This window comes from Heptranchias perlo, chromosome 26 (genome assembly GCF_035084215.1).
Source record: "Heptranchias perlo isolate sHepPer1 chromosome 26, sHepPer1.hap1, whole genome shotgun sequence".
NCBI classification, from domain to species: Eukaryota; Metazoa; Chordata; class Chondrichthyes; order Hexanchiformes; family Hexanchidae; genus Heptranchias; species Heptranchias perlo.
In genome coordinates this window covers 5,058,722-5,083,954 of record NC_090350.1, presented here as the reverse complement: position 1 = coordinate 5,083,954, position 25,233 = coordinate 5,058,722, and the positions used below count along the sequence as shown (strand labels likewise).

General features: G+C 48.2%; 1 protein-coding gene across 1 annotated transcript in view; it reads left to right on the top strand.

Moving 5' to 3' along the window:
• tinagl1 (tubulointerstitial nephritis antigen-like 1) overlaps window positions 1-24,491 on the top strand; it is a 130,339-nt gene extending 105,848 nt beyond the window's left edge. Inside the window, exons 10-12 of the mRNA XM_068006380.1 lie at window positions 2,917-3,040; window positions 20,091-20,136; window positions 21,829-24,491. Coding sequence (XP_067862481.1) covers window positions 2,917-3,040; window positions 20,091-20,136; window positions 21,829-21,969 — 311 coding nt within the window. The 3' untranslated portion in view covers window positions 21,970-24,491. The remainder of the gene's footprint in view (window positions 1-2,916; window positions 3,041-20,090; window positions 20,137-21,828) is intronic.
• The last annotated feature ends 742 nt before the right edge of the window (window positions 24,492-25,233 follow it).

The following is a 25,233-nucleotide window of genomic DNA, read 5'->3' as shown; positions in this document are numbered from 1 at the left end:
ACCCCACACCCCTCACTATAACACTCTGATATACCCCACACCCCTCACTGTAACACTCTGATATACCCCACACCCTACACTGTAACTTTCTGATTTACCCCACACCCCTCACTGTAACACTCTGATATACCCCACACCCTACACTGTAACTCTCTAATATACCCCACACCCCTCACTGTAACACTCTGATATACCCCACACCCCTCACAGTAACACTCTGATATATCCCACACCCCTCACTGTAACTCTCTGATATACCCCACACCCCTCACTGTAATACTCTGATATATCCCACACCCCTCACTGTAACACTCTGATATACCCCACACCCTACACTGTAACTCTCTGATTTACCCCACACCCCTCACTGTAACTCTCTGATATACCCCACACCCTACACTGTAACTCTCTGATTTACCCCACACCCCTCACTGTAACACTCTCTGATATACCCCACACCCCTCACTGTAACACTCTCTGATATACCCCACACCCCTCACTGTAACTCTCTGATATACCCCACACCCCTCACTGTAACACTCTGATATACCCCTCACCCCTCACTGTAACTCTCTGATATACCCCACACCCCTCACTGTAACACTCTGATATACCCCACACCCCTCACTGTAACACTCTGATATACCCCTCACCCCTCACTTTAACTCTCTGATATATACCACATTCCTCACTGTAACACTCCGATATACCCCACATCCCTCACTGTAACACTCCCTGAAGTACCCCACACCCCTCCCTGTTAAACTCCGATATACCCCACACCCCTCACTATAACATTCTGATATACCCCACACCCCTCCCTGTAACACTCTGATATACCCCACACCCCTCACTGTAACTCTCTGATATATCCCACACCCCTCCCTGTAACACTCTGATATACCCCACACCCCTCACTGTAACACTCTGATATACCCCACACCCCTCACTGTAACACTCTGATATACCCCACACCCCTCACTGTAACACTCTGATATACCCCACACCCCTCACTGTAATACTCTGATATACCCCACACCCCTCACTGTAACACTCTGATATACCCCACACCCCTCACAGTAACACTCTCTGATATACCCCACACCCCTCACAGTAACACTCTCTGATATACCCCACACCCCTCACTGTAACACTCTCTGATATACCCCACACCCCTCACTGTAACACTCTCTGATATATCCCACACCCCTCACTGTAACACTTTGATATATCCCACACCCCTCACTATAGCACTCTCTGATATACCCCACACCCCTCACTGTCACACACTCTGATATACCCCACACCCCTCACTGTAACACTCTCTGATATACCCCACACCCCTCACTGTAACACTCTCTGATATACCCCACACCCCTCACTCTAACGCTCTCTGATATACCCCACACCCCTCACTGTAACTCTCTCTGATATATTCCACACCCCTCACTGTAACACTGTCATATACCCCACACCCCTCACTTTAACACTCTCTGATATGCCCCACACACTCACTGTTCTGTCAAACGTGGCTCAGTGGGTAGCACTCTCTCCTCTGAGTTTGAAGGTTGTGGTTTCAAGTCCCGGTCCAGAGATCTGAGCCCGTAATCTCGGCTGACTCTCCAGTGCGGTACTGATGGAGTGCTGCACTGTCGATGGTGCCGTCTTTCCAATGAGATGTTGAACCGAGACCCTGTCTGCCCTCTCAGATGGACCTAAAAGGTGACACTGAAAAGTAGGGGAGCTGTTGTTCAATGGGAGATATTGTCTGTGGGCAGAGGCCCTCGAGGACCTGACGTGCTCACCCCCACTCGGTGATGTGTCGAAGGTACTGATCATCCACCAGACCATTCTGAGCAAATTACTGCTGAGGAGCAGGTCAGACCAATGAGCTCTCAGACACAATGTGACCTTTGGCCCTGGGCGAATCTGTGCTGTTGCCACTTGAACCCTGAACTCAGTGATTGAACATCGGTCTGTCAGTTGAGCTCGGTGGAGTTCTGACCTCTCAATTAACCGTGCCGTCCAAAGTGACCCTCAGACAGATACAGCACTGCCCTACCATCAAAGGGCTGCCTTCGGGCCAATGGCCTTCGACCAGGAAGTATAATGACAAAGGTGCCGTGGGTGCAGAGGACTCCATGTATTGCTGCTCTGTTACACAGCCCACTCACGGAGTGCGGTGCCTGTGAACAGGTGAGAGTGTGGCTGGTTACAAGAGGCAAGGATCAGAACATGCTGAAAAGTCAATGCTGAACAATGGCGGTTAGAATTGGTCGTGATATCCTGGTATCTTTTGCTCTCATCGCCTTCAGGGTCAGGGGGAAGTTTCATGGAGATTTGGAAGTTTTCCTTTGGTTGTCCATGTTGTGTGGAAGGGCTAGATGGCCTGCTTGATGGGCCAGATGGCCTCCACCCTTCCACCCCTTCTTATCTCAGTGTATTCAATAGCTGGGTTCCTGATACTGGCCAGGAATCCATCGGTGAATCCATCGTGTTGTCAGCATCGCAGTTTTATCAACAAAAGGAGGTCAAATTCAGGGTCGAACCCAATTGCAATTTATAAATGGGAAAACTGGGAATATGGTGTATCCACCAGGATATTGCCCAGAGTGGGCCTTTACACTGTGCCATAGCTGTGCCATAGCTGTGTCATAGCTGTGTCATAGCTGCATGAACTGACATTTGGGGGTCAGATTCGGGTGGGATTACAGTGGGACGACCATAGGATTACGGTGAGATTTACGGTGGTTTTACGATGGGACTAGAGAGGGTTTACGATGGGATTGCAGTGAGATTATGGTGGGATTACGGTGCAATTACAGTGGTTTTATGATGGGACTATAGTGGGACCACGGTGGGATTATAGTGGGACTGTAGGATGAATGCTGACACATCTCCCTCATCCTTTCACAGCGCTAATGGAGGTACATGAAGATTTCTTTGTGTACAGGAGCGGAGTTTACAGACACACACCAGTGATGGCGGAGAAACCGGAGAAATTCCGTAGACACGGGACTCACTCGGTTAAAATCACAGGGTAAGGAACGATTGGTGTGGAGACTTTGTTCTTTTTTTATTCATTCATGGGATGTGGGCGTCGCTGGCGAGGCCGGCATTTATTGCCCATCACTAATTGCCCTTGAGAAGGTGGTGGTGAGCCGCCTTCTTGAACCGCTGCAGTCCGTGTGGTGACGGTTCTCCCACAGTGCTGTTAGGAAGGGAGTTCCAGGTTTTGACCCAGCGACGATGAAGGAACGGCGATATATTTCCAAGTCGGAATGGTGTGTGACTTGGAGGGGAACGTGCAGGTGGTGTTGTTCCCATGTACCTGCTGCTCTTGTCCTTCTAGGTGGTAGAGGTCGCGTGTTTGGGAGGTGCTGTCGAAGAAGCCTTGGCGAGTTGCTGCAGTGCATCCTGTGGATGGTGCACACTGCAGCCACAGTGCGCCGGTGGTGAAGGGAGTGAATGTTTAGGGTGGTGGATGGGGTGCCAATCAAGCGGGCTGCTTTGTCCTGGATGGTGTCGAGCTTCTTGAGTGTTGTTGGAGCTGCACTCATCCAAGCAAGTGGAGAGTATTCCATCACACTCCTGACTTGTGCCTTGTAGATGGTGGAAAGGCTTTGGAGAGTCAGGAGGTGAGTCACTCGCCGCAGAATACCCAGCCTCTGACCTGCTCTCGTAGCCACAGTATTTATATGGCTGGTCCAGTTAAATTTCTGGTCAATGGTGACGCCCAGGATGTTGATGGTGGGGGATTCGGTGATGGTAATGCCGTTAAATGTCAAGGGGAGGTGATCAGACTCTCTCTTGTTGGAGATGGTCATTGCCTGGCACTTATCTGGCGCGAATGTTACTTGCCACTGATCTGTCCAAGCCTGGATGTTGTCCAGGTTTTGCCGCATGCAGGCTCGGACTGCTTCATTATCTGAGGGGTTGCGAATGGAACTGAACACTGTGCAATCATCAGCGAACATCCCCATTTCTGACCTTATGATGGAGGGAAGGTCATTGATGAAGCAGCTGAAGATGGTTGGGCCGAGGTCACTATCCTGAGGAACTCCTGCAGCAGTGTCCTGGGGCTGAGATGATTGGCCTCCAACAACCACTACCATCTTCCTTTGTGCTAGGTATGACTCCAGCCACTGGAGAATTTTCCCCCTGATTCCCATTGACTTCAATTTTACTCGGGCTCCTTGGTGCCACACTTGGTCAAATGCTGCCTTGATGTCAAGGGCAGTCACTCTCATCTCACCTCTGGAATTCAGCTGTTTTGTCCATGTTTGGACCAAGGCTGTAATGAGGTCTGGAGCCGAGTGGTCCTGGCGGAACCCAAACTGAGCATCGGTGAGCAGGTTATTGGTGAGTAAGTGCCGCTTGATAGCACTGTCGACGACACCTTCCATCACTTTGCTGATGATTGAGAGTAGACTGATGGGGCAGTAATTGGCCGGATTGGATTTGTCCTGCTTTTTGTGGACAGGACATACCTGGGCAATTTTCCACATTGTCGGGTAGATGCCAGTGTTGTAGCTGTACTGGAACAGCTTGGCTAGAGGCACGGCTGGTTCTGGAGCACAAGCCTTCAGCACTACAGCTGGGATGTTGTCGGGGCCCATAGTCTTTGTTGTATCCAGTGCACTCAGCCGTTTCTTGATATCACGTGGAGTGAATCGAATTGGCTGAAGACTGGCTTCCGTGATGGTGGGGATATCGGGAGGAGGCTGAGATGGATCATCCACTCGGCACTTCTGGCTGAAGATGGTTGCAAACACTTCAGCCTTGTCTTTTGCACTCACGTGCTGGACTCCGCCATCATTGAGGATGGGGTTGTTTACAGAGCCTCCTCCTCCCATTAGTTGTTTTATTGTTCACCACCATTCACGACTGGATGTGGCAGGACTGCAGAGCTTTGATCTGATCCGTTGGTTGTGGAATCGCTTAGCTCTGTCTATAGCATGTTGCTTCCGCTGTTTAGCATGCATGTAGTCCTGAGTTGTAGCTTCACCAGGTTGGCACCTCATTTTCAAATAAAATAAAACCCGGGAGGAGTGATAATGGAAGGCAGTCAACAGAGATTTAAAAGATCGGCCTCACAATGTAATCAATAACACACGGGAGGTAATTGCAGCCTAACCCCCCCCCCACCGTGGGAAACTTATGGGATCGGGTCTGGTGTCCGTTTTCACCCCCCCCCACATTGAAGTCGTTCTCACGGGCGGGTTAGGTTAAAGTCGGGGTTTACGGGTCTATAAATGATGTGTGGGAAATTCAGGACAGACTGACCAGTTGAAGCGGAGAGTTTAAATGGTTTACAGAGACAGTTCAGTACATTTCGGGGGGTGGTTGGGGGAGTAGGGATTGAGAGACGGGGAGCTGGCTTTCATTTGTTGAACGGGGGGGTGGAAGTGCCTTTGCTTCTCCTTTGTTTTTTTTGTGAATTTGGAGACCTCAGAGTAGGCCCGACACTTCCCTGCGTGATGAATTATTAATCACTGAGGCCTCAGCAGCTTCCATTCCTGATCTGCCAACTGATCTCAACACCCCCGAGTCAGAGAAGGAAAGGAGCGTAGTATAATTGCAAGTCGCAATGTTAGGTATTCTAGCAGCATCTCCCAAACCCGCGACCTCTACCACCTAGAAGGACAAGAGCAGCAGGCGCATGGGAACACCACCACCTGCACATTCCCCTCCAAGTCACACACCATCCCGACTTGGAAATATATCGCCGTTCCTTCATCGTCGCTGGGTCAAAATCCTGGAACTCCCTTCCTAACAGCACTGTGGGAGAACCGTCACCACACGGACTGCAGCAGTTCAAGAAGGCAGCTCACCACCACCTTCTCAAGGACAATTAGGGATGGGCAATAAATGCTGGCCTTGCCGAACGAATGTAAAAAAAAGGTCAGCTTCAAGATCAGATGCAGCTATGACCCTGCTGGTCATGCCCCCCCCGGTCAACTACCCCACTGCTCACTTCTGCTGCTCAGTATCTACGCTCCACGTAAAGAGTGGCCAGTTTGGTGATGTACCAGAGAGCTACTGGCACCAATGAAACGGGAGCACAAATTAAAGGGTTGGAGGGCAGGAAAGTTAAAAGATAAAAAGTTCCAAAAGAAAAACATGGAGACGTCTGAAAATAAGCAAAAGAAACCCAGAGCACAGTGATTCTCCCATACAGGCGAGCATCAAGTGAGGAGCCAAAGTTTCCCCTGTACTGGAAGCTTGGTCAGTTATTGCACCAGTCAACTCAAATTCCTCTTGAAATATTCTCAGCTGTGCGTGAATAGAATTGCCTTTGGCTGATATAACAAAACCAGTGAGATCAGCAACACTGAGCAGTTTTGTCTGTGTGCATGTGATAATATTATTCCATTTCACAGAAATTGTGCATATCAGCATTCCCTGTCACAACAATACATTACTGTACGGTGTGTGGAGAGGTTATGGTGGGTCACCCACTGGGCCATTCACTGCTGGGGCCTGGATCCTAATCTGCTGGTTACAAAGCTCTGATGTGAAATCTGATTGTACTCCGCCTGCTCTGGGAGTGCCTGGAGCTGACACTACACGTCCCATATGAAAAGTATTCCAGTCCGCAGGAATAACCTACAGCATAAAACTGGTGAAAAATATGTCGCTCTATCTGGAGTTTTATTCCCTCAGGAGTTCAGATGAAGACTCTTGAGATACTCATGGTCAGTGACCTAGAATCATCGAATCTTACAGCACAGAAGGAGGCCATTCGGCCCATTGTGCCTGTGCCGGCTCTTTGAAAGAGCTATCCAATTAGTCTCACTCCCCTGCTCTTTCCCCATTGCCCTGCAAAATTTTTCCCTTCAAGTATTTATCCAATTCCCTTTTGAAAGTTATTATTGAATCTGCTTCCACACTGATTCAGGCAGCGCATTCCAGATCTAGGAGCTCGGGGCTGAGAGGGCTCTCTGCAGCATCTCATCAGCTGCCAGGGCAGCCTCGCCCAGCTAGATTCCTGGCGTCAGGGTGGGCATTGGTTGAGGATGGCATGGGTGCTGATATCCTGTCATCCTGAGAGGGGGGGGCAACATGTTCCACACCCATTGCACGACTGCTCCTGCCATGGAGCAGACTGTGGATCCAGGAGGCGGCTGAAGCCGCGGTCCATTGCGTCTCCCAGCCTGTCCAAGGCGGAGCCCAGAGCCTGCATGGCCCCAGTATGAGTATCACTGAGAGATGCTACCACTGGTGCCATGGCCCCTGTAGGGAGGGCCCAGCTGAGGTGACCACGTGCACCATGGTTGATGGCAGAGTGATGATGCCATGCCCCAGAACCCCCCACAGGTGGGCAGTGGGCTCCTCCGCACCCTCCACATGTTCCATAGCTCCCTGTATGGCTGCCCAATACATTCAACAATTGTTTTGTCCTTTCAAGACTGGGCCCCTGAAGTTGCATCTCTCTCCTCTTCAACTGAGCAAGGACTGAGCTTGGCCCATGGTGAGCCATTTCCCGAGCCGTACTCTCCACTTGCATCTGATCCTGCCCACGTGTGCTGGGTGAATCACCCTGTGCACACCCCTCTAACCCACTGTCTGCACCAGCCGCAGTCCAGGTCTCTGTGCCAGTGTTTGAGAAGGTCTGAGCAAGTGAGGTGCGTCCGTCTGTGGCTCGTCGGAAGGACCGAGAAAAGAGGGAGAGCAACAAGGGTTAGGACCTAATGGCAAGGGTGAAGTGTAGTAGATGAGTGGCAATGTAAGGCACGGTGTGTGTGTGTGTGTGTGTGTGTGAAGGGGTGTGCGTGTGTGCGTGTGCTGTGTGTGTGTGTGTGTGAAAGAGTGTGTGTGTCTGCGTGCTTTTTTTTTATTCGTTCATGGGATGTGGGCATCGCTGGCAATGCCGGCATTTATTGCCCATCCCTAATTGCCCTTGAGAAGGTGGTGGTGAGCCGCCTTCTTGAACCGCTGCAGTCTGTGTGGTGACGGTTCTCCCACAGTGCTGTTAGGAAGGGAGTTCCAGGATTTTGACCCAGCGACGATGAAGGAACGGCGATATATTCCCAAGTCGGGATGGTGTGTGACTTGGAGGGGAACGTGCAGGTGGTGTTGTTCCCATGCGCCTGCTACTCTTGTCCTTCTAGGTGGTGGAGGTCACGGGTTTGGGAGGTGCTGTCGAAGAAGCCTTGGCGAGTTGCTGCAGTGCATCCTGTGGATGGTGCACACTGCAGCCACAGTGCGCCGGTGGTGAAGGGAGTGAATGTTTAGGGTGATGGATGGGGTGCCAATCAAGCGGGCTGTTTTGTCCTGGATTGTGTCGAGCTTCTTGAGTGTTGTTGGAGCTGCACTCATCCAGGCAAGTGGAGAGTATTCCATCACACTCCTGACTTGTGCCTTGTAGATGGTGGAAAGGCTTTGGGGAGTCAGGAGGTGAGTCACTCTGACCTGCTCTTGTAGCCACAGTATTTATATGGCTGGTCCAGTTAAGTTTCTGGTCAATGGTGACCCCCAGGATGTTGATGGTGGGAGATTCGGCGATGGTAATGCTGTTGAATGTCGAGGGGAGGTGGTTAGACTCTCTCTTGTTGGAGATGGTCATTGCCTGGCACTTGTCTGGCGCGAATGTTACTTGCCACTTATGAGCCCAAGCCTGGATGTTGTCCAGGTCTTGCTGCATGCGGGCTCGGACTGCTTCATTGTCTGAGGGGTTGCGAATGGAACTGAACACTGTGCAATCATCAGCGAACATCCCCATTTCTGACCTTATGATGGAGGGAAGGTCATTGATGAAGCAGCTGAAGATGGTTGGGCCTAGGACACTGCCCTGAGGAACTCCTGCAGCAATGTCCTGCGGCTGTGTGTGTCCTGGTGCTTTGTGTGTTTGTGTGTGAGGGTGTGTGTGTGTGTGCGTGCTGTGTTTGGGGGGTTGTGTTTATGTATGTGCTCTGTGTGGGTGTGTGTGTGCTCTGTGTGGGGGTGGGGGTGCTCTGTGTGTGGGTGTGTGTGTGTGTGTTCTGTGTGTGTGTGTGTGTGTGTGTGTTCTGTGTGTGTGTGTGTGTGTGTTCTGTGTGTGTGTGTGTTCTGTGTGTGTGTGTGTGTGTGTTCTGTGTGTGTGTGTGTGTGTGTTCTGTGTGTGTGTGTGTGTGTGTTCTGTGTGTGTGTGTGTGTGTGTTCTGTGTGTGTGTGTGTTCTGTGTGTGTGTGTGTGTGTGTGTGTTCTGTGTGTGTGTGTGTTCTGTGTGTGTGTGTGTTCTGTGTGTGTGTGTGTGTTCTGTGTGTGTGTGTGTGTGTGTGTGTGTTCTGTGTGTGTGTGTGTGTTCTGTGTGTGTGTGTGTGTTCTGTGTGTGTGTGTGTGTGTGTTCTGTGTGTGTGTGTGTGTGTGTGTTCTGTGTGTGTGTGTGTGTTCTGTGCGTGTGTGTGTGTGTGTGTGTGTTCTGTGTGTGTGTGTGTGTGTGTGTGTGTTCTGTGTGTGTGTGTGTGTGTGTGTGTTCTGTGTGTGGGGTGTGTGTGTGTTCTGTGTGTGTTCTGTGTGTGTGTTCTGTGTGTGTTCTGTGTGTGTGTGTGTGTTCTGTGTGTGTGTGTGTGTGTTCTGTGTGTGTGTGTGTGTGCTCTGTGCGCTCTGTGTGTGGTGTGTGTGTGTGTGCTCTGTGTGGGGTGTGTGTGTGTGCCCTGTGTGGGGTGTGTGTGTGTGCCCTGTGTGGGGTGTGTGTGTGTGCTCTGTGTGGGGTGTGTGTGTGTGCTCTGTGTGGGGTGTGTGTGTGTTCTGTGTGTGGTGTGTGTGTGTGTGCTCTGTGTGGGGTGTGTGTGTGTGCTCTGTGTGGGGTGTGTGTGTGTGCCCTGTGTGGGGTGTGTGTGTGTGCTCTGTGTGGGGTGTGTGTGTGTTCTGTGTGTGGTGTGTGTGTGTGTGCTCTGTGTGGGGTGTGTGTGTGTGCTCTGTGTGGGGTGTGTGTGTGTGCTCTGTGTGGTGTGTGTTCTGTGTGTGTGTGTGTGCTCTGTGTGGGGTGTGTGTGTGTTCTGTGTGTGGTGTGTGTGTGTGTGCTCTGTGTGGGGTGTGTGTGTGTGCTCTGTGTGGGGTGTGTGTGTGTTCTGTGTGTGTGTGTGCTCTGTGCGCTCTGTGTGGGGTGTGTTCTCTGTGTGTGTGTGTGTGTGTGTTCTGTGTGTGTGTGTGTTCTGTGTGTGTGTGTGCTCTGTGCGCTCTGTGTGGGGTGTGTGTGTGTGCTCTGTGTGGTGTGTGTTCTGTGTGTGTGTGTGTGTTCTGTGTGTGTGTGTGCTCTGTGTGTGTGTGTGCTCTGTGTGTGTGTGTGCTCTGTGCGCTCTGTGTGGGGTGTGTGTGTGTGTGCTCTGTGTGGTGTGCAGTTCATAATTAGGGTGCTGACTGGTGCAAGCACCAAGCAATTACTTACCATATGAGTTTTTTAGTGGGGTGAATGCTTGTCGGGCAGTGAGAGAAGGAAATGGGGTGAAGGCTGTGGGTGTAAAGGCCAGATGGAATTAAAAGAAAAAAGAAAGACTTGCATTTATATAGCACCTTTCATGACCTCAGGATGTCCCAAAGCACTTTACAGCAAATGAAGTATTTTTGAAGTGTAGTCACTGTTGTAATGTAGGAAACACGGCAGCCAATTTGCGCACAGCAAGATCCCACAAACAGCAATGAGATAACTGACCAATCTGTTTTAATGATGTTGATTGAGGGATAAATATTGGCCAGGACACCAGAGAGAACTCCCTGCTCTTCTTCAAAATAGTGCCATGGGATCTTTCACATCCACCTGAGAGGGCAGGTGGGGTATTAGTTTAATGTCTCATCCAAAAGACAGCCCTCCAACAGTACTGCACTGGGAGAGTCAGCATAGATTTTGTGCTCAAGTCTCTGGAGTGGGACTTGAATCCACGACCTTCAAAGTGAGAGGTTAGTGTGCTCCCCACTGAGCCACAGCTGACACGCAATAAGGTATAAGATAAGATACAGATTAGCCATGATCTAATTGAATGGCGGCACAAGCTCGAGGGGCTGAATGGCCTCCTCCTGTTCCTATATTGATAAAGGGGCCCACGCTGTTCCCTGGGCATTGCCTGTAACTGAAGCATGGTAACACAGTGTGGGGGAGGTCCCTGTGAATGGCGAGTAGCTCAGTACTGACCATTTCAGGAAGGTGTGGCTGGCTGCTCATCCCTTGCCTGATCTGGTATAGTTGTTAAATGTCTGGCGCGGTGTGCTGGTGCCTGGGATGTTGCGGTTGGCACAGACTGCCCTGACCAGCCCCTTCCACTGGGCCTGGGTGGTTCCTTGGACATCTGCAACACCCTCTTCCAAAACGGGCCTCCTCCTCGGGCTGAGTTGGTCCAGTCACCCCTTCCACAGCAGTGCTGGCGAATCTGGGACATGATTTTGCCAGTAACCTTGCTGCTGTGCACTCAAGCCATTGAGTCAGATGCTAGAGCTTTAAATCCTGCAGCAACGAGCTAGTCTGTTCCCCTAATGAGCAAGTTCTTAGCCAGAGATGTCCCAGACACCCTGATTATTTCAGACATGCTGAGATGTGCTCTGCTATATTTATACTCGGGAAAATCTCACTGCTTTCCGTTCATTACTGAATCTTATGTCACTGGTACTTGTGCACTAAACAATGTATCTGTTTTCACAATTCCACTGTAAGCAAGAAGTAATTATACTGTACACGGCGACTAATTTCACTTTAAGCTGGGAGAAATTTCATTAAGTAGGATGATTATTTTACTAAACCAATATTGGAATACCCAGGACATGAGCACTTTATAGAAAGATCTTTATAGGTATAAAACGAGTTAATCGTGAATGGGCACTATGGGCCGTTTATGCAAAGGTAGACATGAAACAGCCCATTCTGCATTTGGATATTTTTTATTCATTCATGGGATGTGGGCGTCGCTGGCGAGGCCGGCATTTATTGCCCATCCCTAATTGCCCTTGAGAAGGTGGTGGTGAGCCGCCTTCTTGAACTGCTGCAGTCCATGTGGTGACGGTTCTCCCACAGTGCTGTTAGGAAGGGAGTTCCAGGATTTTGACCCAGCGACAATGAAGGAACGGCGATATATTTCCAAGTCGAGGTGGTGTGTGACTTGGAGGGGAACGTGCAGGTGGTGGTGTTCCCATGTGTCTGCTGCCCTTGTCCTTCTTGGTGGTAGAGGTCGCGGGTTTGGGAGGTGCTGTCAAAGAAGCCTTGGCGAGTTGCTGCAGTGCATCCTGTGGATGGTACACACTGCAGCCATGGTGCGCCGGTGGTGAAGGGAGTGGGTGTTTAAGGTGGTGGATAGGGTGCCGATCAAGTGAATTGCTTTGTCCTGGATGGTGTCGAGCTTCTTGAGTGTTGTTGGAGCTGCACTCATCCAGGCAAGTGGAGAGTATTCCATCACATTCCTGACTTAGAATCATAGAAAGGTTACAGCAGGGAAGGAGGCCATTCAGTCCATTCAGTCCGTGCCGGCTCTACCCAAGAGCAATCCAGCTCGTCCCACTCCCCCGCCCTATCCCCATAGCCCTGCAAGTTTTTTCCTTTCAAGTACTTATCCAATTCCCTTTTGAAGGCCATGATTGAATCTGCCTCCACCACCCCCTCGGGCAGTGCATCCCAGATCCTAACCACTCGCTGTGTAAAAAAGTTTTTCCTGGGAACTCTCTATTCACTCTGTCTAGACCCATCATGATTTTGAATACCTCTATCAAATCTCCTCTCAACCTTCACTGTTCCAAGGAGAACAACCCCAGCTTCTCCAATTTATCCACGTAACTGAAGTCCCTCATCCCTGGAATCATTCTAGTAAATCTCCTCTGCGCCCTCCTAAAGTGCGACACCCAGAACTGGACACAATACTCCAGTTGTGGCCGAACCAGTGTTTTATAAAGGTTCATCATGACTTAATTGCTTTTGTACTCAATGCCTCTATTTATAAAGCCCAGGATCCCATATACTTTTTTTACCGCTTTCTCAACCTGCCCTGCCACCTTCAGCAATTTGTGCACATATACCCTCAGATCTCCCTGTTCCTGTACCCCTTTTACAATTGTGCCCATTAGTTTATATTGTAAGTGGAGGAGAGGCTTTGGGGAGTCAGGAATTGAATCACTCACCACAGAATACCCAGCCTCTGACCTGCTCTTGTAGGCACAGTATTTATATGGCTTGTCCAGTTAAGTTTCTGGTCAATGGTGACCCTCAGGATGTTGATGGTGGGGGATTCGGCGATGGTAATACCGTTGAATGTCAAGGGGAGGTGGTTAGACTCTCTCTTGTTGGAGGTGGTCATTGCCTTCTCCTGAAGTTTCTCCTGAATTCCCTATTGGATTTATTAGTGACTATTTTATATTTATCACCTCCAGTTCTGGTCTCCCCCACAATTGGAAACATTTTCTCTACGTTTACCCTATCAAATCCTTTCATAATCTTAAAGACCTCTATCAGGTCACCCCTCAGTCTTCTCTTTTCCAGAGAAAAAAGCCCCAGCCTGTTTAGTCTTTGCTGATAAGCATATCCTCTCAGTTCTGGTATCATCCTTGTGAATCTTTTTTGCACCTTCTCCAATGCCTCTATATCCTTTATAGAATATGGAGACCAGAACTGTTCACAATACTCCAAGTGTGGTTTAAGCAAGGTTCTATACAAGTTTAACATAACTTCTCTGCTTTTCCGTTCTATCCCTCTATAAATGAACTCCAATACTTGATTTGCCTTTTTTATGGCCTTATTAACCTGCGTTGCTACTTTTAGTGATCTGTGTATCTGTACCCCCCGATCCCTTTGTTCCTCTACTCCATTTAGACCCTTATTATCCAATCAGTATGAGACCTCCTTATTCTTCCTACCAAAATGCACCACCTCACACTTATCTATATTGAAATTCATTAGCCAAATACACGCTTATTCTGTGAGTTTATGAATATCTTCTTGCATTTTAATGCATTCTACATCTACCCTCTCAAACCCCTTCATCATTTAAAAGACCTCTATCAGGTCACCCCTTCTAGATAAAAGAGGCACAGCCTGTTCACTCTTTCCTGATAAGTGATTCCTCTCAGTTCTGGTGAATCTTTTCTGTGAACCTTTTTTGCATTTGTATTAACGACACCCCCCAATTTCGTGTTATCTGCAAATTTTGAAATTGTACTTCCGATTCTCATCTCCAAATCATTGATGTAAGTTGTGAACAACACCGTCCCAGCACCGATCCTTGTGGAACACCAATTCCCACCTTTTGCCATTCTGAGTAACTACCTTTAACCCCTACTCTCTGTTTTCTGTTTTGTAGCCAGCTTTCTATCCATTCTGTTACTGTCCTCTGATTCCACATGCTCTGACCTTTGTACCTTATCGAAGGCCTTTTGAAAATCCAAATATATTACATCTACTACATTACCCTTGTCTACTCTTTCTGTTACTTCTTCAAAGAATTCAATAAGGTTGGTCAAGCACAACTTTTCCTTCTGAAATCCGTGCTGATTATTCTTTATTATATTTTCGGTTTCTAGATGTTTTTCAATTACATCTTTGAGTAAAGATTCCATTATCTTTCCTCCCACCGACATTAAGCTAACTGGTCTATAGTTCCCTGGACTCATTCTCTCTCCCTTTTTAGATATGGGAATCACATTAACTATCTGCCAGCCCTCTGGCAATACTGGGAAAATAGAATATGGGATTAAACTAGCGAGAAACATAAAAAAGGACTGTAAAAGCTTCTATAGGTATGTAAAAAGGAAAAGACTGGTGAAGGCAAATGTGGGTCCCTTACAGACAGAGATGGGAGAATTTATAATGAGGAATAAAGAAATGGCAGAGAAATTAAACAAATATTTTGTGTCTGTCTTTACTGAAGACGACACAAAAAACCTCCCAGAAATATTAGAGAACCAAGGGTCTGGTGAGAATGAGGAACTGAAAGAAATTAGAATTAGTAAAAAAATAGTACTAGGGAAATTAATGGGATTGAAAGTCGATAAATCCCAAGGACCTGATGATCTACATCCCAGGGTTTTGAAAGAGGTGGCTATAGAGATAGTGGATGCATTAGTTGTCATCTTCCAAAATTCTATAGATTCTGGAACAGTTCCTGCAGATTGGAGGGTGGCAAATGTAACCCCACTATTTAAGAAAGGAGGGAGAGAAAAAACAGGGAACTACAGACCTGTTAAACTGACATCAGTAGTAGGGAAAATGCTAGAATCTATTATAAAAGGATGTGAAAATAATAATAGGATTTGGCAGAGTCAATATGGATTTATGAAAGGGAAATCATGTTTGACAACCTATTAGAGTTCTTTGAGGATGTAACTAGTAGAATAGATGAGGGGGATCCAGTGGATGTGGTGTGTTTGGACTTTCAGAAGGCTTTCGATAAGGTCACACACAGGAGTTTGGTGAACAAAGTTAGAGCACATGGAATTGGGGGTAATATACTGGGATGGATTGAGAATTGGTTAACAGACAGAAAATAGAGAGTAGGAATAAACGGGTCTTTTTCAGGTTGGCAGACTGTGACTAGTGGGGTACCGCAGGGATCAGTGCTTGGGCCCCAGCTATTCACAATCTATTTCAATGATTTGGATGAGGGGACCAAATGTAATATTTCCAACTTTGCTGATGACACAAAACTAGATGGGAATGTGAGTTGTGAGGAGGATGCAAAGAGGCTTCAAGGGGATATAGACAGGCTAAGTGAGTGGACAAGAACATGGCAGATGGAATATAATGTGAAAAAATGTGAAGTTATCCATTTTGGTAGGAAAAACAGAAATGCAGAGTATTTTTTAAATGGTGATAGATTGGGAAATGTTGATATTCAAAGGGACCTGGGTGTCCTTGTACATGAATCGCTGAAAGCTAACATGCAGATGCAGCAAGCAATTAGGAAGGCAAATGGTATATTGGCCTTTATTACAAGAGGATTTGAGTACAGGAGTAAAGATGTCTTACTGCAATTATATAGGGCCTTGGTGAGACCACACCTGGAGTATTGTGTACAATTTTGGTCTCCTTACTTAAGAAAGGATATACTCGCCATAGAGGGAGTGCAACGAAGGTTCAACAGACTGATTCCTTGGATGGCGAGATTGTCGTATGAGGAGAGATTGTCGTATGAGGAGAGATTGAGTGACTAGGCCTGTTCTCTCTAGAGTTTAGAAGAACAAGAGGTGATCTCGTTGAAACATACAAAATTCTTACAGGGTTCGACAGGGTAGATGCAAGGAGGATGTTTCCCCTGGCTGGGGAATCGAGAACCAGGGGTCACAGTCTCAGAATAAGGGGTCGGCCATTTAGGACTGAGATGAGGAGAAATTTCTTCACTCAGAGGGTGGTGAATCTTTAGAATTCTCTACCCAGATGGCTGTGGAGGCTCAGTCATTGAGTACATTCAAAACAGAGATCGATAGATTTCTCGATATTAAAGGCATCAAGGGATATGGGGATAGTGCAGGAAAATGGTGTCCAAGGTAGAAGATCAGCCATGATCTTGTTGAATGGCGGAGCAGACTCGAGGGGCCGGATGGCCCACTCCTGCTCCTACTTCTTATGTTCTTATTCCATTTTCTAATGATTTTTTATATATATGTAATAGTGCCTCTGTTATCTCCTCCCTAACTTCTTTTAATATTCACGGATGCCGTGAATATTACCAGGGGTTTTATCCTCTCTACGTTTGATTACTTTATCAATTATCTCCTTCCTTTCTATCTTAAATGTCTTTATACTTTTTTGATCTCCTCTTCTAATGTCCTGCTCACCTTGCTAGTCTCCCTGGTAAATACTGAGACAAAGTAATTGTTCAATAGTTCTGCTATTTCGCTGTCGTTACCTGTGAGTTTACCTTGTGTATCCCTCAGTGGCCCTCTCCCTATCCTGATTTTTTTTTTTGTTATTTATGTGTTTGTAGAATACTTTACTATTTCTTTTTATATTCCTTGATAATTTAATCTTAGTTCCTCTTCACTTTCCGAATTGTTTTTTTGACTTCTTTTCTAACCTCTTCCTATTCCCCTTTGTTATCCTCTCCTTTATTGTCTATGTACTTAGTGTAAGCCTGTTTCATTAGTTTTAATTTTACCCTTATCTCTTTATTCATCTGTGGTGCTTCATTATTGGCTAGTTTGTTCTTGTTTTTTCGAGGAATATATTTTTCCTGAACTCTATTGATCACCGTTTTAAATATTTCCCACTGCTGCTCTATCTCTTTTCCTGTCAACATTTTTTTCCAGTTTACCTTCCCTGGTTCCATTCTCATCCCCATAATTATTACTGCCTCCAATCTATTAGTTTGGTCTTTGTCTTACTTATGCCTTTCTCAATCATTGCTTTAAACCCTATTATGTTTTGATCACTGTTGCCTAGATGTTCCCCTACGTTTACTTCTCTTATCTGTTGGGCTTCTCACATACTGGGTGAGAAAGGAGTCCTATACACACTGTGAAAACCCCATTCCCTTTTCCCCTTTCCCTACCTCTTGTCAGTTTATTTGAGGGTATTTAAAATCTCCCATGATTATTATTCGATGTTTTTACTCATTTCATAGATTTGTCTACATATTTCATCCTCCACTTCCCTTGCACTATTAGGTGGTCTGTAGAATATCCCTATTAACGTGATTGATCCCTTCTTATCCTTTGTCTCAATCCGTATGGATTCTGTTTCTACCTTATGCTACAGTTATACAAAGCTCTGGTTAGACCTTACCTGGAGTACTATGTTCACTAATGGGCACTGCACCTTAGGAAGGATATATTGGCCTTGGAGGGAGTGCAGTGTAGATTTACGAGAATGATACCTGGACTCCAAGGGTTAAATTACGAGGAGAGATTACACAAACTAGGGATGTATTGCCTGGAATTTAGAAGATTAAGAAGTGATTTGATCAAAGTTTTCAAGATATTAATGGGAACTGATAGGGTAAATAGAGAGAAATTATTTCTGCTGGTTGGGGAGTTTAGGACGAGGGGACATAGCCTAAAAATGAGAGCCAGGACTTTCAGGAGTGAAGTTAGGAAACACTTCTTCACTGAAAGGGTGGTAGAAGTTTGGAACTCCCTTCTGCACATGGCAGTTGATGCTTGCTCAATTGTTAATTTCAAATCTGAGATTGATAGACTTTTGTTAACCAAAGATATTAAGGGATATGGGGCTGAGGCGGGTATTTGGAGTTAGGTCACAGATCAGCCATGATCTCATTGAATGGTGGAACAGGCTCGAGGGGCTAAATGGCCTCCTCCATTTAGATGTTCCTATCTTAATATTACTTATTACCCTTTTCTCTACTGCCATTATGTTGACTCTAATTAGTACAGCTACCCACCCCCCTTCTTCCTTCCCTATCTTTTCTAAATGCATTATATCCTGCAGTATTTAACTGCCAGTCCTGTTCTTTATGTTGCCATCTTTCAATTATCCCAATGACATCTGGCTCCTCGCTGTGAATTATTGCCTCCAGTTCCCCTGTTTTGTTTTGTATCTGGTATCTGTGTAATCACTGGCACAGACTGGGACGCTGTTGTCTGTGGCACTGCGATAGGTGCCTGGCCTCACTGTGCCTCTCTGTCCTATTAACTGCAGATACTGGCAGGGAAAAGACTACACAGTTTGTGAGTAAAGTTGGCAAAGTGATTTCCCCACACGTGTTTCATTATCAGCAGAGTGTCCAGGCCAAGAGCTGGTGTGTATTTAAAGAGATGCAACAAGAATAGAATGTGTGTTCTGTTTATGAAATGTAATTTGATAAATATGTGGAGAATGCTATCTGTAGCCCGAGGAAACACTCCAATCACAATTGGTGACTCACGCCTTGGCTGGCCCCTGACAGCGAGTTTATCAGTGTTCAGGTGGAATCCTGTCCAGATATCTGCCGGAAGTACTCGCAGTGTTGAACTTGTCCCTGTATTGTTTGGGATTCCTGGATGGAATCTGCACAGTGGCCTAAGGCTGGGCGTTGCCTTTTGCAGCTGTTGTCCCTGGGCGGAAAGTGAAGTGAACTTGGCCAGCAAAGGAAGGGCAAGTCCATCCTTTCTCTTAACTCACAAAGAACCTGGACACGGAGCTTATGACTTAACGTTTGAGGCTGGGGACGATTGGGCCCAGACTCTAAGATGTGCAGCCCTTCGATAGCTCAACAAATTGTCTCTTTCCAAGAACACAAGAAGGTTTTTCAGTCATTCGGGGAGCCAAAGGAGAAAGGATTTGAGTGTGTAAACTTCGAGCTGCCTGATTCTCAATCCCCCGCGAGAATGTCACACTCGTGTCTACCTTGTGAAAGGGATGGACGGTGGGGGTAACTGGGATGGTCCCAACAATCAGAATCGAGTCACCCCTCAGTGATTTGGGACAATTACAACATGTTTCCCAGCTCTCTCCACTCCTGTCCTGATTCTCACCGGGGACTGCTCCACTTGTAACACCAACTCTCTCTTGTCTCAACCAAGTGAGCCAGGCAGTAAAGGGGGGAGTGTTAACCCACCCCACCCAGCAGGAATGGGGCTCTCGCACAGTTCAAATAGTTGTGCAATAGACTTACCATCCCGTAACCGGTCGATTCCCGCCCGCCGCCAACTTAACTGGGCCCTTTTAGATGGTCGAGAAACCTGCCTGACTCAGGTGGGAGTTTCATTAATGTTAATTGCAATGAACCTCAATGGCTTTTTAGCAGCCTGCTGAGTAAAGTCTGGTGAACCTTCGCTGCACTCCCTCTATGGCAAGTATATCCTTTCATAGGTAAGACCACCAAAACTGCACACAATACTCGAGGTGTGGTCTCACCAAGCCCCTGTATAACTGCAGTAAGACATCCTTGCTCCTGGACAGCAATGAGGAATGAGCAGCCTGGCTGATTGTTCCTCTTCCCAGCCTGGGTGGACTGCAGTCCCCCAACACCGGCCTAGCTGAGACTATCTCGCTCGGTCCAGGGATTGAACCCGTGACCCCGAGCCCATCACCCACCAGGAGGGAGCCAGCGCAGCTCATCTCACACAGCTGCTGACCACCTGATCTGGTGCAATGTTCCAGAGGCAATGAACTTGTGAAAGGAATATTATTTCTGACTAACAACTCAGGATGTTCAAACTATATTCTAATCAGAAGACTCTTTGTGTTTGGTTGTTTGTAGATGGGGAGAAGAGCAAGGATATGACGGACAGATTCGCCAATACTGGGTACGTACCAATCAGAACCAGACAACACACAGGGAGCTTTTTTTGGTTTTTATGCTGATGATCACATGGGAATGTGCTGGGGAATGGCACAGAGCGGGTTAGATACAGAGTAAAGCTCCCTCTATACTGTCCCATCAAACACTCCCAGGACAGGGACAGCACGGGTTAGATACAGAGTAAAGCTCCCTCTATACTGTCCCATCAAACACTCCCAGGGCAGGGACAGGGTTAGATACAGAGTAAAGCTCCCTCTATACTGTCCCATCAAACACTCCTAGGACAGGGACAGCACGGGTTAGATACAGAGTAAAGCTCCCTCTACACTGTCCCATCAAACACTCCCAGGGCAGGTACAGGGTTAGATACAGAGTAAAGCTCCCTCTACACTGTCCCATCAAACACTCCCAGGACAGGGACAGCACGGGTTAGATACAGAGTAAAGCTCCCTCTACACTGTCCCATCAAACACTCCCAGGGCAGGTACAGCATGGGTTAGATACAGAGTAAAGCTCCCTCTACACTGTCCCATCAAACACTCCCAGGACAGGGACAGCATGGGTTAGATACAGAGTAAAGCTCCCTCTACACTGTCCCAACGTACAGCTTTAACTCTCAGAAGGTAAGGTGAGGAGGTCCAGCTGGGTGTCAGTATGTAATCCATGTGCTCCTGTGGTTGACACCCCCTGAAGCCTCCGATTCCCACCTGTGGAGCCATGTTTGGAACGTGTTTCTCTCACCTTCTGACTGTTGCTGGGGCCGGCTCCATGGGTCCTGCCGTCTGGCAACTCAACCAAATAACCATTCAAAGGAGCATAGGAACAGGAGGAGGCCATTCAGCCCCTCGAGCCTGTTACGCCATTCAATTAGATCATGGCTGATCTGCATCTTAACTCCATTTACCCGCCTTGGTTCCATAACCCTTAATACCCAACAAAAATCTACCAATCTCAGTTTTGAAATTTTCAATTGACCCCCGGCCTCAACAGTTTTTTGGGGGAGAGAGTTCCAGATTTCCACGCCCCTTTGTGTGAAGAAATGTTTCCTGAGATCACCCCTGAACGGCCTGGCTCTAATTTTAAAATTCTGCCCCCTTGTTCTGGACTCCCCCCTGACCAGAGGAAATAGTTTCCCTCTCTCTACCCTATCAAATCCTTTAATCATCTCAAACACCTCAATTAAGTCACCCCTTAATCTTCTATACTCAAGGGTCTAGGGACAAGCCTAGTTCATGCAACCTGTCCTGATAATTTAACCCTTTTAGCCCCGGTATCGTTCGTCACGTGTGAGTGTGGGCAGGTTGTGTGAGATGTCAGAGCTGTGCTGGCTTTGTCCTCACTTGGCGCCCACATGGAAGCAGGGCCCAGCTGACGATAACAGTGACTGGAACCTCATGTCGGTCTTTGTCCTCTCCCAGGCCCAGGGATACTGAGGCCAGTTGTAGTCCCCCCACCCCTGCCACCCCTGGTCGAGAACATCCATCGCAGCACAGAGCAAACCCGACCAGGGGCCTCCCTGGCCTGCATGATTCAGTACCATATCTGGCCTCCTTTGGACCCCCCCCCCCAAACATGAGGTAGGAAAGGATAGTTTGCAGGGTGGGGGATAAGAGGAGCTGCCACCAATTGTGATTATGGAACATTCATTGGTAATTTCTTCTTCCCTCTCACCACTTCCTCGTCCTCCCTCTTCCAGATTGCTGCCAACTCCTGGGGGAGGAGCTGGGGTGAGAACGGATACTTCAAGATAGCTCGAGGTGAGAACGAGTGCGACATCGAAACCTTCATCCTCGGTAGCTGGGGACGAGTGACCATGGAGGACATGCACCGCAAATGAGACGCCCAGCAACCTAGCTGTGGCCTAAGGGACAGGGAAAGAACCCCAGTTTGGAGGAGCCTCCGTCATAAAGTTACCCCCTTTTCCTCAGTCTGCACAGCTCTCAGTTTTCAAAACAGAAACAGTGTTAAACGCATCTTCATCAGCACCACAGGTAATGCCTGACATCACGCGTCAGGATAAAGCTTGTGCGTTAGCCAGACAATGTTACTGCTAGTGAGAGGAGTTCACATCTTCATGGACACACTCCAAGGAACCCTTTAACACCGCCATAATGAACAACAAGATGTGAATCAATGGGCATCGCACCCAGCTGGCGCAACAGGAGAGTGTCACCGGTAACCCTGGCAACTGACAACCAGCACACCAATATAGGAGAGGAAGTTCTGTCAGTCATTAGTGGCCCACCATCTGTGAGAACCGGAGGTGTCACGTGTACAGACCCCCCCGAGAACCGGAGGTGTCACGTGTACAGACCCCCCCGAGAACCGGAGGTGCCACGTGTGTAGACCCCCTGAGAACCGAGGTGTCACGTGTGTAGACCCCTGAGAACCGGAGGTGTCACGTGTGTAGACCCCCCCGAGAACCGGAGGTGTCACGTGTGTAGACCCCTGAGAACCGGAGGTGTCACGTGTGTAGACCCCTGAGAACCGGAGGTGCCACGTGTGTAGACCCCCCGAGAACCGGAGGTGTCACGTGTGTAGACCCCGAGAACCGGAGGTGTCACGTGTGTAGACCCCTGAGAACCGGAGGTGCCACGTGTGTAGACCCCCCGAGAACCGAGGTGTCACGTGTATAGACCCCCTGAGAACCGGAGGTGCCACGTGTACAGACCCCCCCCCGAGAACCGGAGGTGTCACGTGTGTAGACCCCCTGAGAACCGGAGATGTCACGTATATAGACCCCTGAGAACCGGAGGTGTCACGTGTACAGACCCCCCCCGAGAACCGGAGGTGTCACGTGTGTAGACCCCTGAGAACCGGAGGTGTCACGTGTATAGACCCCCGAGAACCGGAGGTGTCACGTGTGTAGACCCCCCGAGAACCGGAGGTGTCACGTGTGTAGACCCCCGAGAACCGGAGGTGCCACGTGTACAGACCCCCCCGAGAACCGGAGGTGTCACGTGTGTAGACCCCCCGAGAACCGGAGGTGTCACGTGTGTAGACCCCCGAGAACCGGAGGTGCCACGTGTGTAGACCCCCGAGAACCGGAGGTGTCACGTGTGTAGACCCCCTGAGAACCGGAGGTGTCACGTGTGTAGACCCCCTGAGAACCGGAGGTGTCACGTGTATAGACCCCCTGAGAACCGGAGGTGTCACGTTTATAGACCCCGCCTCCCCGGGTGCTTTAGTTGGGAGATGCGAGATTCTTATTGGTGACCTGCTTTAGGGGCATGGCACAAAACCACAAGGAATGCTGGGAAAGAGCGATGGTCTCCGAATACTCACTCCCTCCTACGGAATCCCACTTCTGGGGGCGGAGCTTCAGGTTAAAATCTGGAATTTGCACTGTTTTCACACTTGTGCACAATTACCATACTTTTGGCGTTTGATATGTACCATTTTACACTGAGAAGTGGACCCTATAATTAGCTGCATGTGTACACGTGTGTACACAATTTATGAATATTTTTACAGATTCAGGGGAAGCTCTGATTTACACGGGTGCACAATTACAAAATCCACAAATCCATTCACTTCTTTCTGCACAATCTTAAAATTAGAGCTAGGTCATTTAGGAGTGAAATCAGGAAGCATTTTTTCACACAAAGGGCAGTAGAAATCTGGAACTCACTCCCCCAAAAGACTGTGGATGCTGGGGGGGTCAATTGAAATTTACAAGACTGAGATGGATAGATTTTTTTTGGTAAGGGTATCAAGGGATATGGAGCAAAGGCCAGTAAATGCAGTTCAGGCACAGATCAGCCATTGAATGGCGGAACAGGCTCGAGGGGCTGAATGGCCTCCTCCTGTTCCTGTGTGCCCTCCTCAGACTGGCTGACAGCATCAGTTAGCACCAGATTCAGGCTGAAGAGGAGCACACAGTAGAATGGTCCCAGAGATGGGGGACTTCAGTTATGTGGAGAGACTGGAGAAGCTGGGGTTGTTCTCCTTAGAGCAGAAAAGAGCGGTGGAAGCAGATTCAAATAAAACTTTCAAAAGGGAATTGGATAAATACCGGAAGGGAAACATTTGCAGGGCTATGGGGAAAGAGCAGAGGAGTGGGACTAATTGGATAGCTCTTTCAAAGAGCCAGCACAGGCTTGATGGGCCGAATGGCCTCCTTTGATGCTGTTTGATTCTATGACAAGTCAGTGCTATCTGTGTGAGAGTGTGGTTCAAATTCCGGATTACAGAGGGAGTGAGATTTGGACTCTGATTTTCCCAGTGCATATCCACCTTATCTTCATTGTTGCTCGGTTTATATATTTTTGCCACCTCTCCATTAACAAACTTGATCTTACAGAAAGAGAAACATCTATTTCTATTATAAATGTCAAAATAAAAATGTAGTTAAGATGGCGGCTGCTCTCGTTGTGTTTCTGCATCTTTGGTTAGTGTAATTAGCAGCAGTGTAAGTGGGTGAACGCTGATCTGTGTGGATCCGGTTATGGAAGATGTTGGGAGATGAGATGAGATGAATGCAGTGATGTGAGGGAGACGCACACTGTGGAACGTGAAGTTACGATTGGTAAACTGGTGGGAGAGAATAGAATCCAGAGACAAGGGAAGCTCATCGTCCACTGGAAAAACCCTTGGCCCAGTGAAGAGGTCACTCCCCACCGAGCTCACAGGTCAGCATCCATGGTGAAGCCTCCTGCATTTTGGGCTTGTATTAGTTTCTCTGCCACCCCAGGAGTTTCTGTTAAAAGTGTAGTCTCTCCCCCAGGAGTTTCTGTTCACAGTGTAGTCTCTCCCCCGGGAGTTTCTGTTCACAGTGTAGTCTCTCCCCCAGGAGTTTCTGTTCACAGTGTAGTCTCTCCCCCAGGAGTTTCTGTTAACAGTGTAGTCTCTCCCCCAGGAGTTTCTGTTCACAGTGTAGTCTCTCCCCCGGGAGTTTCTGTTAACAGTGTAGTCTCTCCCCCGGGAGTTTCTGTTAACAGTGTAGTCTCTCCCCCAGGAGTTTCTGTTAACAGTGTAGTCTCTCCCCCGGGAGTCTGCTGTTAACAGTGTAGTCTCTCCCCCGGGAGTTTCTGTTAACAGTGTAGTCTCTCCCCCAGGAGTTTCTGTTAACAGTGTAGTCTCTCCCCCAGGAGTTTCTGTT